At 43.2% G+C, this 19,941-nt stretch overlaps 1 protein-coding gene across 3 annotated transcripts in view; it reads left to right on the forward strand.

Annotated features, from left to right (window-relative positions):
* Positions 1-19,013, forward strand: part of glis2b (GLIS family zinc finger 2b) — a 44,141-nt gene extending 25,128 nt beyond the window's left edge. Inside the window, exons 2-7 of one of the 3 annotated variants that reach the window (XM_074697102.1) lie at positions 2,373-2,574; positions 4,810-4,940; positions 6,342-6,479; positions 6,559-6,692; positions 7,429-7,547; positions 15,346-19,013. In XM_074697102.1, coding sequence (XP_074553203.1) covers positions 2,397-2,574; positions 4,810-4,940; positions 6,342-6,479; positions 6,559-6,692; positions 7,429-7,547; positions 15,346-16,085 — 1,440 coding nt within the window. In that variant the 5' untranslated portion in view covers positions 2,373-2,396 and the 3' untranslated portion in view covers positions 16,086-19,013. Of the gene's footprint in view, positions 1-2,372; positions 2,575-4,809; positions 4,941-6,323; positions 6,480-6,558; positions 6,693-7,428; positions 7,548-15,345 lie in introns of all 3 variants that reach the window. The other 2 variants (XM_074697103.1, XM_074697101.1) reach the window with 2 other exon arrangements.
* Positions 19,014-19,941: the final 928 nt, after the last annotated feature.

Here is a 19,941-nt window from a genome sequence, read left to right on the forward strand (position 1 = left end):
TTGTTGAGGTGATATGAAGATATCATTTGGCTGCCTTGTATTCATGTTGTTATGTCATGTTCAATGATGATTGACAGCTGCCATTCTTATGGGTTTTTTTTCGGGGATAATGAAATTGGTTGGAACGGAAAGCCAAGAAGAGATTAGACTCACAGAAAAAAAGTATTATTATTTTTGTCACCCTGCTCCACTTAGATTCTCTCTGATTTCCTCCTCTACTGCACAGATTCTGGTTGCACAACGGCTGTCAATGGCTGTTCCTGTGACAGGGGAATTTTGACTTAAAAACTGTACATTGGTAAATGGCCAAACCACGCTGTCCACTCCATATACAGAGTATGGGTGCAAGAGATACTCATTTTGTTGAAAGTCAGCAGGTTAATACCACAAGCACAGCACAATCGTATGCGCAATATGACATCTACGATTCCACTAAATATTCTTTCTTGTTGTTTACATGGCATTTGTAGCTGCGGCGTTCCACGCTGGAGGCTGTTTGCAAAAGTTTCTGTTTTAGATCGACTAAAACGCTGTTTATGGCTGAATTGCAACAATACTTTTGCATTTCATTCTAAAACCGTTGTCAGTTAATGGCCCCTGAGTTCTCTGTCTCCTCATCCTGCTGTTTCTTCTTCACAGTGTGATCAGACCACCTCACAGCTAACCTGTACATTTCCTTTAAAAATATGTTTTAAACAAACTCACCTCTAGCAAAAGTATTGTAAAAATAAGATGGCTTTGAGTTTTTAGCCTTTCACCAAATGGGCCGCAACTCCACAAAACATAGCCAGAGGGCTCAGAAACCTCTAGGGTGCTTCTGTGAGGTCCCTAGGAGTGTCCCCAGTGGGTTTTCTCAAAACCGTGTTTCGGGGTCCTACTTTTGGAAAAAACGCAGTTTTATGTGGGCTATTTTTCAGGGCAAATTAGGCCTGTTTTAAGCCTTTCACCAAACGGGCCATAACTCCACAAAACGTAGCCCGAGGGCTCAGAAACCTCTAGGGTGCGTCCGTGAGGTCCCTAGGAGTGTCCCCAGTGGGTTTTCTCAAAACCCCGGTTTTTGGGTCCAATTTTCGGAAAAAACGCACTTTTGGACCTGCCTGTTGAGTTATGGATCCAAACTGCTTTTTGATCCATGCCATATTTCATTTTTCAATAGAAACATTTGTTTCACAATGGGTCTCAATGAGGATTCTTTGGCTCATGCAGCCAGCCTCAAGTGGACACTTCAGGAACTGCAGCTCCATGCACTTCTACATAGACTTCCTCATGGGGTCGGGTCCTGCAGCAGCCTTGGGTACAAGAGTCTGAAGTAAAAAAACAGAATTAAAAAAATCAACAGTTTATAGAAGTAAAAGACGCCCCCTAAAGGACATCTGTGTCTGCATAAAACTAACTTTGCTTCACGACTCACTACAAGACTCAAAACTTTAATCATTCTGTCATTAGATATTAAAAATAATTTTCACTTTGGTCTAGTGTTGAAAGGAGTTAATGTCTTCTCCTTCTTTTTTAACATTCAGTCTGGATGATCAATAATGTCAATCAGATCCATTAACTAGCTCTAAAATATGAAGATCTTAAAAGTACAGAATATGTCTTTGACTGATGATAAATAAATACTTAAGAAGAGCACAGAAATCTGAAAACTCTACCAACACACAGGACCAAATATTTGTACTTCCCATAGTTAGTTCAGTCTGGTGGCAGAGTAGAGACTTCAGCTAGAACTGAAAATGACAACTAGATGAGGCGCCCTGCCCACAGCCCTGAGGCGGAGTCCAGAGGTCAGTGTGTTGGAGGAAGGAGGAGGAGTGTGCAGCCGTGCAGCTGGCCCTGAAGGCCTGGGGGGACTGCCAGTGGGGTCTCAAAGGTCCATGGGGTCTGAAGGTGCAGACTATGGGGGCGGAGGTGATGTGACGGGATAGAAGGGCCAGAGACTGGATGTGGGTTGGGGCGAAGCCGGGCTGGTGGTTAAGGTGACCATATGGATTGGATTGTAGACATTCCTCAAGAAGAGAGTGTGAGCAAAGGTCAGTGTGGAAAAAGAGGAGGGGGTCACACAGATTTCCTAGTGTGTGTGTGTGCGTGCGTGTGTGTTTGTTTTTCTTTGGCTTACTCAGTGTTTCAGTTTACGACTGTGGACACTTTGCCATTGTTGGTCTGAGTGTTTCTTACCCAGTGGGGTTGTGGAATTTGAGATACTTTCAACAACTTTCACATGGGAAATGCTGCAGGTGTGAAACCGTTCGTCTGCAGTTTGTCACTTTTTAACTCCGAACCTCATTGTTAAAGCTGTGAAATGAAAACCAGTCTGGTCTTTGTCTTTGTCCCCTCTCAGCTTTAACTCTGCCCCTCTCTGGCTGTTTGTGCAGGTGGGAGGTCAGCGGGTCGCGGTCATGCTGTCCCTGGACGAACCCCTGGACCTGAAGCTCCCTCGAAGAGCCAATGGGCGGGACAGGGGGGCACGCTCGCCTCCACTTTCCCCACTGCACCCCAAGCGGGCTCGCCAGCTGCGCATGGCAGATGATGGCACTGCTGTGATTGAGCCCGCGTCACCTGCATCGCCACACACAGGTAGGTCGTGATGCAGCAGCAGAGACTGTAGGGCTTCACTTTGGCCCAGTATTAGCTGGAGATAGATGCTAACACTAGTGTTCTTATGTGCAGCATAATGATGTTAAGCAGCATTAATAAGGATGACATAAATAACCCTTTACGGTTCGCATAGTGATGCCAGTTTGAAAAAAATGTTTTGAGAGATTTTTGTCTTAAAATAGGTCAAATAAACAAAATCTAAAGAAATTAAAAAAAAAAAAATTAATAGATTCAATAGACCATAGATTTAATACACCATTATACAATGGTCAGTAATAGAAAAGACAGTTATTTATTTATGTTTCAACACATTAAAAAAACAAAACAAAAAAAACATGAATAATACTTGATGACCTCAACATTTTGCAATGCATGCCACAAAAAGTGTAAAACAACCAAAAATTACTCTTTTTACAAAATTTAATGTCTTAACATTCCCTGCTAGCAACATTGTACTATTGAGAAAAACCCCATTGAAATGAATTGGTCAAGAAGTCTAAATATATTTTACCTAACTTTACATGAACTATTTAATGAGACTTCACTCCTGTGGCTTTCAGGAGACAGACTTTTCATTGTTTCACTCTAGTTGACAAGAGCCTACAGTGTAAGCCTGAAATTTACTAAAACTAACCTCAAATTGATCATGATGAAAACTGGAGAAGACCAAAATATATTTGCTGGCAAGTTATGGGGCAGTATGTTAACCCAAAGACAATTTACCAAAATGTTTTCATGGTGAATCCATAATGGTACAGTGTTGCCTTAGGGTAACTTTGCATTTTTATGTTTCCTTATATTAATTAGCAAATAAAGTAAATCAAACTATCTGAGACTAAACTTTACTTCTATATTGTTGGTCCTTGCAAAAAAGTCTGCTAAAAAGGGATTCTGTCTGACCTCCAGAGGGTCACATGACAAATTCAAACACTGCTATTGGTTCTTTAAAGTCTTTTCTCTTTTTTTAAAAGTATTCTATTACAACTGGGATGTACTGTGTGAGTGTAAAAGGCTAAAAATGGGTTAAAAAAAAAAAAAAAAAGCCTGGAGGCAACATGGTATAACAGAGCAGGGGCTCTCAGACATTTTTAGACCATGGACCCCTGTCAGAATAGACATTTTTTCAAGGACCCCCTCATTATCGCAACAATGATTTGCTTAATATTAAAACTATTTAATAATGTACTTCATAGTGTTTTTCAACAATAGAATAAGGCTACATTTATACTTTACGAGTAATTCATTTTGTAAACTTTGAGAAAGTGTTGACTCCGAGGCAGTGGTGTGCACAGAGGGGGGACAGGGAGGGTGGTCAAGCCCTCATGGCCCAATTGTTGAAAAACATGTGTTTACGTGCCTTCTTTAAAGCCAAAATGTGGATTTAAGTGCCCTGTTGGGAGCAAAACTGTACGCTAAAGAGCCATTTCAGGAGCAAAAGCATGTGCCACATGCCCTCCTGGTTGGCAACACAAATTTTACTGCCCTCGTGTATGTAAATAGAAATACTTTTCTATTGTTTTTATATTTTCTACTTTTCTATGTTTCTTACTAATTTGTAGTTTCATGTTCTTACTATTCCATTTGGTATTGTTATTGTATTTGCAGCAGCTGCTGTGACAAAAAAAAAAAATTCCCCATGGGGGCCAATAAAAAAATATTCTATTCTATTCTATTCTATTCTATTCTATTCTATTCTATTCTATTCTATTCTTTTGATGGTTAAAATATGATAAACTGCCCCCTTGGTTGACAAAAAACACTGTATGTGCCATTTTTTTTTTCTTCTTTTTGCCCCTGCCCTTTAAAAAGTCTTTGCACGCCACTGCACCAAAGTTTTTTTTATGTTTTGAGGTTGTTGTTTTTTTTTTCATTTGCTGCGCACTATGAAGTGATAGACGAGTCACGATCATGACAGTTGATCCCATGGCATGAAACTAAAATGGGCAGGAGTGTTGGAAAAAGCTGATTTTATTGGTTCAAGAGATCCCAGTTTGTCGATATGCTTTTTCAATGATACAGCACACTTTTACAATTATTTTAAAATTAACCTGTGGACCCCCAAGCTGTGGTTTCTGGGATCCCACTTTGAGAAACACACATTAAGTGTTAAGGATTAACTGACTGATTAACATTTTCGTAAATAAAAAAACAAGTATATGGAAAAACAGTGGGATCAGGTTCAGGGTGATGATGTGTGCGTTTGTGTCTCCTCAGGTGTGCAGGTGGTCCCACATGATCGAACAGACACCCCCACACCCCCTGCAGTGGACCTGAGTATGTCTCCCTCCTCTCGGCACACACCCAGCTCTCCAGAAATGACAAACGGCAACTACATCCCCTCAGGGGTGAGTAACACTGGGTTTAAACACACACACCTACACATCAGGGGGTCTACTTGAGCTTTTTTTACCTGCCTTTTTTCTTCTCATACATGCTCATAATCATCCATGAGTCTTTGCATGAATGACCCGGTCTTTAAGGATTAAGCAGCCAGCCCTCCCCTGTCCTCAGCAGAGTGACTCAGCCTGCTGGGGTCAGCAATTCAGGAACAACATGAGGTTGTGTCAAACTCTGCTTAAGGGAATCAGACTATGCACAGGGTGAGAGGCCTGTGTCTGTGTGTGTGTGTGTGTGTGTGTGTGTGTGTGTGGGTGGGTGTGTGTACGTGCAAGGGATAAGGAACTCTTATCAAACACCTCTTGTGTCCCCAACAAGAGCCTCTGTCAGCGCTCACTGGCCTCACTGGCATGACGTGTGTGTTCCAGCAACTGTTCGTGTGTGTGAGTGTTTGGTACATATGTAATCGGATTTAAGTCAAGGTACAGCCACGCAGACCTCACGCCGTCTAATTTAATTCCCTTCCAATTGAATAAAGACCTGCTGGCTGGGATCATTTAGCCTCCACACACACACACACACACACACACACACACAGCATAACGAAGGCCTTGGTAGCCTCTGACCCTGCTGTGATACACACACTCTGAAACACTGTGGATGCCCTCTCACAGGCAGAAAAAGTGAGCGCTCACAGAAGAACAGCTGCACACATTCACACTCACATGTTCCCTCGCCTACAGCGGCTCACAAAGCAGCTCACATAGTTTTGCATGTAGAGGCAGAGCCAACTGAGGGGATTGGTCTCAATTTATGAAATTTGTCAGATACACATTTCTGACATAGCTGGAGATGAGGAGACAGCCACGTTATTGTGATCCATTTACACCCTGATTTTCTATCTCTGCGCTTCCCCGCGCCGGCGAAGGCAGCTTAGGCTTATGTGTCACTGCTTCTAAACTCCACTTTCATCACGGCTCCTCTCTGTTTCCTGCATGAGCTGAGTTACAATGTGTGCGTGTGCGTGTCTTTGAGAGTGCGTGAGCCATTGTATTACCTCTTTGAGCCCCAGCAGCAGTTTAGTGACTCTTACAGCTCTCATGCCGAGCTCAGGGATGTAGGGAGGTTGCTAGCTCTCAGCAGGGGGCCACACGGGATAAAAACAGAAGTGGGTTTTTGAAAGAGAGGTGAGATCAGCAGTTCTTGCACTCCCATTGACAAAAACGAAGACGAGTGTGTCGATACTTCATCCTCTTCAGGCAGATTTTACCTTCAGCATTGTGTTTTTTCATGTCTCCTTACTGCTTCTTCACAGCATGCTTCTGTCTTATCCGCACTGGATGGGTAACCCCACTGCTCTATCTTCTGTTTGTCTTTTATTCGTTGATCAGAATTCTCAAATCTCACAGGCCTTCCAGTTTTTCGTGCCAATCGGAGCTGGTGCAGGACTCCACTTGCCGTCCTCCATGTTCATTGGCCAGACGAGCGACAAGCGAGCCTCCCCAGACCTCTCAGCAGACGAACAACTGGCCTGCCGCTGGAAAAAGGTGAGAAGCGGAGAAGAGGAGCATTCCTCAAAGCATCACAAAGCTACTTCTAAAATGCTTAATGTTTTCTCTTCTCCAGTGCCACCTGCTCTTTGACTCCCTGCAAGACCTGGTGGATCATGTCAACGACTTCCATGTGAAACCTGAAAAGGATTCTGGGTACTGCTGTCACTGGGAGGGCTGTGCTCGCAAAGGGAGGGGTTTCAATGCTAGGTGAGAAAATTAATTCCTCAAGTACTTTAAGAAGAGTACATCTAGACAAAAGCCGCATTTCCACCAAGCGGACCGGTTTGGTTCGTCTCGGTACGGCATGCTTTTTGCGGCGTTTCCACTGACTCATCCCGGGACAGATCCCTAAAAACCGAGACGAGCCGGCCTACTTTTTTGGGACCCTTTCGTATGGGTGCCAAACTGAACCGATCCGCTCTCGGAAGATGGTGCTACAACACTGCAGACCGTTGATTGGTCAAAAGAATCGTCACTTACCCCACAACAGCGGCTGCATTTCTCCTGGCGGCTCACAGACTTCTCTGAAACGAAGCTTGATTACACTTTGTAACAGAGAGCTACATGACAATCACAGAGAGGACAAAATGCTGCATGTCTTCCATCTCTGCTCTTTGTTTACTGTGTCGTGTTTTTCTTCTTTGTTGGATTTAATAGCGGGGTAAGCTGCTACGGTGTCGCGCTATTGTTTAACAGCTGCAGCTTATGGCATCTGGCTTACACGCCGCCCACCACGAGGGGGCACAGTTTGCTGTGGAAACGCAAACCGGATCAGGCTTAACTGTACCAAACCGTACTGAACTGTACTGAACCGACCCGAACTGCTTGGTGGAAACGTGGCTAAAGTGATGTCAGACTTTCTTAGATGTCTTAAAAAAGGAAAAAAATGTAAAACTAAAATGGAAATTTAAAAAATAACATGAATGTTTTCTTGCTCTCACAGGTACAAGATGCTCATCCACATTCGCACCCACACTAATGAGAAGCCCCATCGCTGTCCCACCTGTAACAAAAGCTTCTCACGCCTGGAGAACCTCAAGATACACAACAGATCTCACACAGGTCAGTAGAGAATATATCATCACCCTGTTAAACAATGGCCTAAGTCATTTTTTACGTTTTTGGGAACCCAAAAAATTTTATTAAATACAGACCATATGGTGTTTATTAATCATTTCATTTAAAAAAAGGCCTTCTCAGTGGATGACTGTTGACATGCAGAGAACATTGTGTGTCAGTCATGTAATATTAAAGAATAAAGTGATTTAGGCAACTTTATACCTGGCTTAAACCGTCTTTTCATTCCATGGTGCAAACACAAAACTGAAATTACCCTAAGTTAAATTAAACAATGTCCCTTTCCTCACTTCTCCAGCCTTCTCCAGGTCTTCTTTGCTGTTTTTTTATTGAAATTAACCCATTTTCAACATCTAGTCTTGACAACTTTTTGAAACCTGACCTTTAACTGTCTTTTAATTCCATAAAGCAAACTCAAACATATCTAACGCCAACCTAAACTGAACTAATGTTAGGTCAATCATGCGCTGAGTAGGCATACTCATACATCTCCTGCCAAAAATCAAAAACATTTCTTTAATTTTAAAACTTTAAGGGGTAAAATTTCCTTGTGCTCATTTATGTTTTGTTGCAGAAATAAGTGGGCTCGCCAGGAATAGGTAGCTAGAAGTAGCTAAATTTATAGTTAAACTTTAACTTATGACATTTAGACTGAATTACTACACAACATTATACCCTTGCCCAGTGTTACCCAACCCTGGTCCTGGAGGACCCCTGCCCTGCATGATTTAGATGTTACCCCACTCCAGCACACCTGATTCAAATGAATGGCTCGTTATCAGGCTCGAGCAGAGCTTGATGACGAGCTGATCATTTGAATCAGGTGTGTTGGAGTCGGGTAACATCTAAAACATTCAGGGCAGGGGTGCTCCAGGACCAGGGTTGGGTAACACTGCCCTAGCCTTTATGCTAGTGAACCTGATCCCTCACCAATAGAAACCATAGACTGTAAATAGAGTGGACAACATGGCTCTGCCATTTACCATTGTACAGTTTTGAAGCCAAAATACCTCTGTCACAGGTGCAGCCACTGAAGCAGTTGTGCAGCCAGAGTCTGCGCAGTAGAGACTGTGAGGGATTCTGGGAGAATCTGAGTGGAGCTGGGTGACAAAAATAATATATATTTTTTTTTTCTTTCGAGCACACACGCACACACTACGTGGACTTTTTGACTCTACCTCCCGACATATTTTACAATCCCCCCCAAAACTACACGAAAACGGCAGCTGTCAATTATCGTTAAAAATTACGGGGGACTACTTCCGGTCAGGCAGATGGAGTAGACGTATAGTTCAAGTGCTCCGGTAAATTCTTTACCTTTCATACCACCCAGCCCTCTAATTCCCCGCTTATCTGGGAATAATCCAATATTTTGGTGTTTTTTCCCTTAGTTTTCCTAAAAACTCCCTTTCAATGGCTTCCAAATCCACTAAAACAAGCAAAAAAGAAGAGGCTAGCGCTAGCCTCACGCTAGACGCCATTACCATGCTGCTTGTGAAACACCGGGAGGAGATAGCTGCTGATTTCAGAACTTCGTTTTCTCAGCTCGACTCTAAACTCGACCAAACACGACTTGCAGTGGAAGAAAATGGTCAACGTGTCTCCTCTCTTGAGCTTGCCAGCGAAGACCTGAGCCAGCGGGTTTCGGACCTCGAAGGTATCTGTTCAACCCTGCAGGAGGATAACACAAAGCTCAAAGCTAAAGTGACCGATTTGGAAAGCCGCAGTAGACGCCAAAATCTACGCATCCTTGGCCTACCAGAGTCTATTGAAAGTGGTCACCCCACTGAATTTTTCTCCAAAGCACTTTGTGAGATTTTCGGACCCGATACGCTGCCATCCCCGCCTGAGATTGACAGAGCCCATCGCTCGTTGGCCGCTAAACCAGCCCCCGGACAGCGTCCGCGCCCGGTTATTCTTCGCTTACACCGGTACCAGACGAAGGAGCTTCTTATCAGAGAAGCGCGGCGGAGAGGGAAACTCGAATTTCGTGGCCAAACAGTTCGTGTTGTGGAAGACTTCAGCCCAGAAATCATCAATCAGCGAGCAGAATATAGGGAGGTTATGGCTGAACTTTACAAGCGTGGACTGAAGCCTGCTCTACTCTACCCGGCGCGGCTTCGCCTCACACTGCAGAGCGGAGCCAGAAAGTGGATCAGCTCCGCTGAAGAGGCACAAAAATACATCGATGACCTTCCTTAGCCACTTATCTGAACTGGTTAACCTGGACACCTGAAGAGGCAATCTACAACAAGTCAGGTACCAGATATCTTTTTGTCTGTTTACCACCTCCTTCTATCAGCACCATCACCACAGACTACTGTTCAGCTCTCACTGCTTACCACAGGAGTGAGTTCTGTCATGATGAACCAGCATTTACTCGTTCACACTTAATTTAAATTCCAGTTATTGTGGCTCTTATGCCTCGGTTAATTCCCGACATCTTATGATGGGGTTGTTTGTTCTTTTTGTTTTGTGCTTATGTTGATACAGTTCAGCCAAAATGTAACTTTATGAGGGCACTATGTATGTTTCCTTGTATGTTTTTATTGGAGCATTTTTGTAGTTTGTAGTGAGTGTAAGTTAGGAAGTGTGTTTTTTTTTGTAATGTTGGTTGTGAAGAGCTTGCTGCTTTCCTTTTTAGCAGCTTTCTTATTTGGGGAGGGAAGGGAGGGAAGGGGTAAAGTCACTGCCAATAATAATCGAGCGCTCTACGCCTTTACGACTCCTGTTACCAGTCTCTTAATACTGGTTCTCACCTTTTACAGTTATAACATTAAACTGCCCCATGGTTTACTACCTTTGCATTTTAACCCTCTTTGTTAAGCTGTATGGATAGGCATCTAAACTTTCTAAGCTGGAATGTCAAAGGCTTAAATCATCCTATCAAAAGAAAAAAGGTCTTCTCACATCTCAGACAGCTTAAGACGGAGATAGTATTCCTCCAGGAAACTCACATTCGCAGCTCAGATAATAACCGCCTCTTACAGTGTTGGAAAGGACAATGTTTTCATTCCTCCTTCCAAGCCAAAGCTAGGGGGGTTTCAATACTTATTAATCAAAATATTTCTTTTCATCCTCACAATGTAATCTCTGACAAGTTTGGTCGTTATGTCATTGTCTCTGGAAAACTGTACAACACACAAGTCGTGTTTATTAATGTCTATGCCCCCAATACTGATGATGTTTGTTTCTTTGAGAAACTGTTTTCACTTCTCCCTGATCTCAACACACACTCTGTCATATTTGGAGGTGATTTTAACTGTTGGTTAGATCCAGTTTTAGATCGATCTTCTTCCAACAATGTTACAATAAGTAAATCAGCCTCTCTCATTCAAACATTCCTCACTAAATATGGAGTGTATGATGTGTGGCGCTCTTTGCACCCCAAGGACAGAGAATATTCTTTCTTTTCACATGTCCATCACACCTATTCAAGGATTGACTATTTTTTCCTTGATAGCCAGCTTCTTCCGTTTGTCCATTCTTGTGCTTATCAAAGTATAATTATCTCTGACCATGCCCCCATCACTATGGCCTTATCTCTACCTGGCCTCCCTCAAAGAAGTAGGCAGTGGCAACTTAACACAACTTTACTGTCAGATGACAAATTTGTAAAATTTATGGAGGAAGAGATTGCTTTTTTTCTCACTACGAATACATCATCTGTCATGTCCAGTCTAATTGTGTGGGACGCACTTAAAGCCTATCTCAGGGGACAGATCATATCATACTCTGCCCAGCTAAAAAGAAAGTCTTGTAGAGAACGATCAGAGCTGGCTGATCTAATTAAAGATATTGACAAAAATTATGCTCAAACCCGAAACCCGGACCTTTATAAAACACGTGTGGAACTTCAAACCAAACTAGATCTTCTCTCAACTCACTACACTGAAAATTTACTTTTAAAAACTAAGACCATGTTTTACATGCATGGTGACAAGCCTGAAAAACTGCTTGCCAACCAACTCAAAGGGTACAGAGTTAAACAGTGTATACCTGAGATACGGCTGCCCAGTGGTCTCACAACTTCAAACCCCTCAGAAATAAATGACACTTTCAAAGACTTCTATTCGAAGCTCTATGCCTCAGAATCCCATGTTAACTATGATGCTACCATCGACTTTCTTAAAAATCTTTCAATTCCAAAAATCTCACCGGACTGTAGAAAGAGGCTGGAAGAGCCTATAACCCAAGCAGAAGTCATCTCAGCCATTTCTTCAATGCAGTCTGGCAAATGTCCTGGCCCTGATGGATTTCCAGTTGATTTTTTCAAAAAATTTTCCTCTTTACTTTCTCCACAGTTATGTGCAGTTCTGTCTGAATCCTATACAAGGCACTCTTTACCTCCATCTTTTAATGAGGCCTTCATCACCCTTATAGCTAAGAAAGATAAAGACCCTCTGGAATGTGCCTCTTACAGACCCATTTCTCTCTTAAACACAGACTATAAGATCCTAGCCAAGATCTTAGCCCGCAGATTAGATAACATACTTCCCAGTATTATATCAGCAGACCAAACTGGTTTCATAAAAAACAGACAGTCTTATTTCAACATACGACGTTTATTTAACATTATCTATACGTCCTCTGAAGAAACCCCTGAGTGTGTAATCTCATTAGATGCCGAGAAAGCATTCGACCGCGTTGAATGGAAGTATTTATTTGCTACCTTAGATGAATTTGGCTTTGGTCCAACTTTTACGTCATGGATCAAATTGTTATACTCTGACCCTTCTGCTTCCATCCGTACAAACTCCCAGCGGTCAAAATCATTTAAACTGCTTAGGGGAACCCGCCAGGGCTGTCCCCTAAGCCCAATGCTTTTTGATTTGGCAATAGAACCACTAGCTATCGCCCTACGTAGTTGTAAAGACATATCTGGTATTAAGAGGGATGGCAGAGAACACAAGGTCTCTCTCTACGCCGACGACCTCCTGCTGTTCATCTCTGACCCGAGCACCTCACTACCCCATATCTTATCATTGCTTAGTCAGTTTGGTCAGCACTCCGGGTACAAATTGAATCTCCATAAAAGTGTTATCTTTCCCATCAACAATGAAGCACGTATATTAGACTTTAGCAACTTCCCTTTGAAAGTGGAAAAAAACAAATTTTCTTATTTGGGTATTTCTGTCACGTGTAAATACAAGGAACTATTCAAGGAGAACCTTGTCAAAATGCTAGACCAGACTAAACTAAAACTTTCGCAGTGGTCCCCTCTATCCATTTCTCTCATGGGACGTATTAATGTTGTGAAAATGAACATCCAACCAAAATTTCTGTATTTATTTCAAGCCCTGCCAATCTTTGTCCCTAAAGCTTTCTTTTCCAAACTTGATTCTCTTCTTTCATCATATTTATGGCAAGGTAAACATCCTCGTCTCAATAAGTTACATCTTCAGAAAACTAAAGCTATTGGAGGTCTAGCATTCCCAAATCTTCGTTTCTATTACTGGGCTGTCAACCTGCGTTCCTTCTCACTCTGGTCTTTCTTTTTAAACCAACCCAACCCCCCTGACTGGGTGGAAATGGAGCTTAACTCAGATAACACCATGTCTATTCCTGCACTGCTGGGTTCGTCTCTTCCTCTTCCTCCCATTAAGTCCATTAAGAATCCAGTGGTCAAACACTCTTTAAGAATATGGACTCAATTCAGGAAATTTTTTAGACTAGACAGTTTTTCTCTCCTAAGCCCTGTTTATTCAAACCCCCTCTTTCAACCTTCTATGCATGACAGTGTTTTTTACAACTGGCACTTAAAGGGTATTATACGTTTTAAAGATTTGTTTATAGACAACAAATTAGCATCATTTGAGCAGTTAAGCCAGAAGTTTAATCTACCAAAGTCTGATTTCTTCAGATATCTACAAGCAAGACATTTTCTCATCTCAAAATTTGCCCATATCCCCTTATCCACAGAAACAACTGCTGTTGACTCAATCCTTTCACTGAACCCATTTCGAAAAAGACTTATCTCAGTGCTGTATAGCATGCTGACAGACTTACAGCAGGAGTCTACTGACATACTTAAAAGATCATGGGAGGAAGACCTGGGCTTGTCTATATCTGAAGACACTTGGGGCTCTATACTCAAGCGTGTTAACACAACTTCTCTCTGTGCTCGCCACTGCCTAATCCAGTTCAAAGTGGTTCATAGAGCTCACATTTCTAAAGCTAAACTGTCTCGTTTCTACCCCGACATTGACCCGCACTGTGATAAATGTAAGATTGCTGAAGCATCACTTGTACATATGTACTGGCAATGCCCTAGTCTCTGTAAATTTTGGACAGAGGTATTTCACACATTGTCCAAGATTATCAACGTTACATTGAATCCCAACCCTCTTGTTGCAATATTTGGGGTCACTGGAGGAGCAGTACAGATGTCAGCGCAAAAACAACAGACCCTTGCCTTTGCTTCCCTTCTAGCCAGGCGTGTAGTGCTGCTTAGATGGAGAGACGCTACCCCTCCTACACATGCACAATGGTTGGCAGAAGTTATGTCTTGCTTAAAGATAGAGAAAATAAGATTCTCCCTTCAACATTCAACTTCACAGTTTTCTGACATTTGGGGACCCTTTCTGAACTCTGTACACCTAAATCCATGAACCAGAAGCAGCTTGACTATCTCTCTCTTTTTTTTTTCTCTCTCTCTTTTTTTTCTTCTCTCAGATATATAACTAGTTCTCAAATAGGACTGGGAAATTTATTACGTATCATTAATGGCAGTGACAGGGTAGGGATTGCTTTATGATGGTTATTTGTTCTACGATGTTTTTTTTGTTTTGTTTTTTTTGTTAGTTTTGTTAACTTGTTTGTTTTAATTTACCTAAAAAGCAAAATGGTAATATGGCCCGTTGTTGTAGGTCCATGCCTCACTTATTTACTGTGTGCAGTTGATAAAACTCTTTTCTTTTCCCTCTCTCTCCCTTTTTCTCTCTTCTTTTTATGCACATTTTTCACCTTTCTGTATGTCGATGAAACTGCTAACTGCACTTTGTGTTTATTCATAAAATTGTATAATTTCAGTGACCGATCAGCACTGCGCTTTTTGTAAACTCTGTTTGTACCTCAATAAAAAGATTTTGACTAAAAAAAAAAAAAAATTACGTAAAGCCTTGTTTTTAACCTTGTATAACTAACGAAAATGAAATTTTTCAGAAAAAAAGAGGACTTTTTTAGAGTTTGACTACAGATCATCTGGAATGACTGGAGAGACAGATTTTTTTTTAAACTATACTGCAGCCAGCCACCAGGGGGAACAGTTTTTGTGGTGACATCACTTCGAGCCGAGCAAGAGGGCGTCCATTTTTTTTTTTTACAGTCTATGGTAGAAGCTTTTTCAAGAATCTGTTTACAGCTTCTTCTGCGCTTAAGTTTCTGATTATCTTGAAGCAGCTTGCTGTCATGAAAGCTTGTTAAATTGCCCAAGTCACACATTTTACCCTAAACAATCAAAAATTCTGAGTTAGGCTAGAAAAAAAAGCCCTGACATTGGCCCCTCTTGACATAGGCCGTTGTCCTTTAGGGGGGTTAAAGAGCATGATCCTTTTAGCTAAAGGTTTAAGCGCTTTTACCAGAGATGGCCGGCATGATCAAGAGATGATTTAAGCCATAAACTCATTTTTTTTAATAAATGACTCAGGCTGTTATTTTGATAGGGTGACAATATGTTGCAAATAAAACTAGGATTCACAAAGCCTTAAAATATACTAAATATGTCAGATCTAAAAATTTCCTCAAGTTTGAAAAATTAAATCTATGTGTGTCTGCTCTGCAGGTGAGAAGCCCTACATTTGTCCCTACGAGGGCTGCAACAAGCGGTACTCCAACTCCAGCGACCGCTTCAAGCACACACGCACACACTACGTGGACAAGCCCTACTACTGCAAGATGGTGGGCTGCCTGAAGCGCTACACAGACCCCAGCTCTCTCCGCAAGCACATCAAGGCCCACGGGCACTTCGTGGCCCAGGAGCAGGGCTCTCCAGGTGGGGTGGGCTCCCTGCTCAAAGGGAGTCAGAGTGGAGGGCTGGCCAGCGAGGCTGGGAAGGATTCAGAGCTCTCCTATGTCAGCGCCGCCCACATCATCATCCCAGGGGCAGCGGCTGCTCTCCTGGGGGGCCACACTCTGCAGGGTCTTGGTGGTGGCCTCCCCATGTCTCCCCTCAGTCCTCGGCCCCTGGACCTCAGCTCTCTGGGATGCCCCGGCTCTCCGCCAGGCAGCCTGGGCACGTCCATCCTGTCCTTCAACAGCTCTCCGCTGGGCCTCGCCAAGTCCCCTTTGCTCTCCCCGGCGTTCCCCTCCCCGGCTCTTGGCCTGTCCATGGTGCCCATGATGGGGGCGTCATCTGAGCGAAGGGCCCACAGCCAGCACGGAAAGAAGGGCCGAGGGGACGAGGCCAAGAATGAGATGACTGGTGGGGTCCTGAACCTCTCCACAGGAGGGTCTCATGATCCCCTGTCCTGGGTGGTCATCCCCCCAGGCACCGTGGTGCTCAAGCCAGCTGTGGTCAACTGATACACACACACACACACACACACGCCTGCACATGCTCACACATGAACACACACACACACACACACATTCCAGAAGAGCTCAGGGGGTTAGGATGAGAGGATAAATGCCATAGTGGGGGTATAAGCGGTCAAAGGTGATGAGGATCGGCTCGCACAATCAAATCCAGGCAACGCATTTCAGAGAAGGGTCGGAAAAGGAGAAACAATCTGAATCAGAGAAATTATCACTAACATTACACCTCACAAGAACTGAGTATACAACGCAAGCCTCTTGTTTGATGGGAAACTAAACTCGAGGCCCAAGAACTCTGTCAAAGACCGCGTACGGTCCTGTATTTCTATCACAAAGCCTGACTCTAGGCTCCTCTTTACTCATATTTTGTACTTCTCTCATTCCTCTTTGCTGGTTCTGTGGACAGGGACCATGAAGGTGACAGTCTTAGTGCTCTGTGTTCTCACAAAAGTCCTCATTGATAATATTTATACGCTACCTTTACTTCAACGACAGTGTGCCTTTAGCTTAGCAGTGAGAAAGACACACCATGAAACGAAATGACGCTCTCACCGTTAGGCTAATGTGCACGTAATAGAAAGATTCTCCACGCTTGATTTCAAAGTTATGACCTATTTTTCACAGGCCGCTGTGATTAATATGATTCAGACAGGCTTGCCAGACCAAAGCAAGTGAACTCTATCTGTCGCAGCTCCTCAGCTCTGAGACAGTTCAGTTAACAGAGCACGTAACAGTGTCGACTGGTTATAGTATTGAGACCTCAAACCTGCTGCTAACCTCTCAGCTCCTCCAGTGTAACAGAAACTGGCGAGGAGCACTTTGACAATCTGTCCCCAGTTTGGGGAGGGTGACCAACAAGAATGTGTGTGAGGAGCTTTTTGTGGGCACAGAGCAAACTGAGGACTTCACAGACAAACGGTGTTACATCACCCAGCAATGACAAATCCTCTCTCCGTCTTTGACACAGGTGAATTTTTAAAGGCATGGGTGCACACGGCTCCCCCCTCTGGTCAAACACGGTACACATCATCCTGCTGGTTTTTCCCTCTTGGATTGTCCGGCTGCTTTCCTGTAACTGAACCAACACGACGGGTTTGTGCATGAAAGAAAGCTCTGTGGTGATAAACACTGGTGTCTTGTGTTTTGAAAAAGTGACCTGACCCAAAACCAGCTGTGAAAACCAGGTGGTCATCCAGTTGAAGCTCGACTTAGCCATGTGGGCTGAAGTTCTGCCCCAAGTTCAACAGGTCTAAAGCAGCAGCGTAGAAATACTATGATGAGGGAAAGAGGGATGTATGTGTCATGGCGCAGAGGGGGGGTGTTGAGATGCACTCACTGCCGCTTACAGCTGGACTGACTAGGAAGCCACACTATTCCAAACTGCCTCATTTTATCTGTCCAAAGGGGCAAAAAAGACTCATGTCACACCTGGGAAAACAAGGTTCGATAAAGCAGTAAAGATGCACTTGCCACACACTTTTCTTCCTTCCTTTCTTCGCGGTGTTACTGCCAGCTCATTGATCTTTGTGAAATATTTTGCTCTTATTTCATTTTTCTGTAATTTGCTGCGAGGGTCCCTCAACGCTGATGCATGCATGATGTTGACTGCACAGAGGAGAGGTTTTGGGTGCAGGAGAGGGTCATCAACACAAGGAAGACTCCCGCAAGACACACACTTACACACACACCACCTCTCCTTCACTCCCTCTACCTCTCCTCTCCCCATCTGCTTACATTGCTGGTCCTACTTCTCCATCCTCCAGTCTTAGAAATGATCAGTTATTGCTGTTTATATCGTCTTCTTATTCGTTGTTGATGCTGTTGTTCAGACGAGACATTTTTTTCTGATGTTGAAGTTGCTTCATGTGTTCTGCGACGGCTGCTCTGCGCTCAGCTTTCTGCTGTTGAGGATGAGTCTGTACAAAAAAGAGGAGGGACAGAGAGGAGAAGAGGAGATACGGGAAGAGGTTTGGGTGGTTTTTGTAGAGCAGTGGTTTCCAATTTGGGGGGATCTGGGATTAATTTGTGGAGATTCATGCAGATTACTGTGGGATCGGGAAGAGGGAGAGTGTTGTGGTACTGAGACAGGATCTGACAGGACAAAATAAGCAGTTTAAAAGTTTGGCCTGTGAGGGTTTAGGGTGTCCAGTTCATAAATATCTGAAAACAAATCCAGACAGAGGATATGAAAAAGCCTCCCCGAGAAATAGCAGAAGGAAAATGTTAAAAAGTGATGCAACAAGTACAATAAGCACTGACAATCTAACAGGGTAGGAGGTGTGGAGACATAGACGTAGACGTTTAAAAAATGCTGAATGTCTTCCCAACCCATACGTAGGATTTTCCTTCTCCAAATATTTAACATTTATTCTCAGATAATAAAATATCATAAATGCACATAATAAAAAAATGGAACACACACAAAAATAAAGTCATGAAAGGCTTTGTAGATCCTATAGTCATGATGGCTCCTGTATAAGTTGAATTACATTTTAATGTTAGCCTATATTAAATTGGTGGATTTATCAATACTTAAAAGTAAAAGCTAAATAAATTCATAAACCTGCAGGTTGACTATTTAAAGCTCCTGCAAGAAGCTAGTGATGGACTAAGCCGTATCTCTTGGCTGAATTTGTCCAGTACTTGTTGCGTGCAGTTAGTTTCCAGCAGCATTTTCCCTGTTTTCATTATGTCTACTAGACATTCACTGATCGACCGGTCGGCCAATCAATCGTTGCTGATTGCCTTAAGTTGGGGGGTTCAGTGATCAGCCCATCCTTACCATAGACTGTATAAAACATGGACGAAGCATCCGCGACGTCGCCAGTCTGTTCCTGAAACCATGGCTGTTTCCCAAAGCCCAGGTACCTTGCCTTGCCTTGGTCTGATGTGGGCGTGGGCAGGCATCCACATCATCAGTCGCTGCCCAAGCACTGTTCCAATGTTCATGTCCTCCGGAGGCATATGTCCTCCGTTTGGTTAGCATGTGGCTAATTGACTAAGGATACACAGGTGTATCCTTCACTGCCTTGCCTTGGCTCTAAATATCCAACACGCCAATCTACGAAAAAAGGAAAAAATGGAAAGCAAAGACGCTCCAGTGGAGGCGCGCAGTAAATTCCAAATCAAATATAAGTAACAAAATACACCTCTGAAAATAACAACTTATACCATGTCCAACACTTAACTCTTTTGTGTGTCACTCATGTAACTATAATTACTGAGAAGCCGCACCTACAGTGTCAGTAATGTGGCAATAAAAAAGCAAAAAGCGTACAAAAGTGGCAAGCCATGACAATATTTGTAGCAGCTTGAGCATACGGTCTACTCCCACGTTTGTATAAACTTTCCAAGCACTGTCCACAGTGCAACACATGTTATGTGAGACAATGTAACTCCAATTACATATACATTTGTGACAGGAATCTGATGGTAAAATATGCCTTTGTAGGCTGTTCCATTAGCATCTCCTTTTGAGCAGAGGCAGGACTCTTGCCTTGGATTGAAAGGAAGGAAGTGGCTTCGGAGGCAGTGCCTTTCAAGGCAAGGCAAGGCAAGGTACCTGGGCTTTGGGAAACAGCCCATGAAATGAAGCCAATCCGCGGACGCAGCCACATCCGCAATGACACCGGCTGTGAGTTTCACTTTTTTTGTTCTTCGAGCAGCTACAGGGCGCCCAATGGTCACCTGAGCTGTGCCTCTGATTGAAAAATCAAGCGATCCTAATAACTTTTAAACCGCAGAGCTAGAAAAAAAATTCACTCACAGCACAGTGTGTGCCAATAGTGAAATTAGCATTTTAGACCCAAGCTGTTTTTGGAACCAGGCTGTAAATATGTTTTTA

The sequence above is a fragment of the Halichoeres trimaculatus genome, unplaced genomic scaffold (genome assembly GCF_033239565.1).
Source record: "Halichoeres trimaculatus isolate MK-OKI-2021-1 unplaced genomic scaffold, fHalTri1.1 fHalTri1_scaffold_20, whole genome shotgun sequence".
Classification (NCBI taxonomy): domain Eukaryota; kingdom Metazoa; phylum Chordata; class Actinopteri; order Labriformes; family Labridae; genus Halichoeres; species Halichoeres trimaculatus.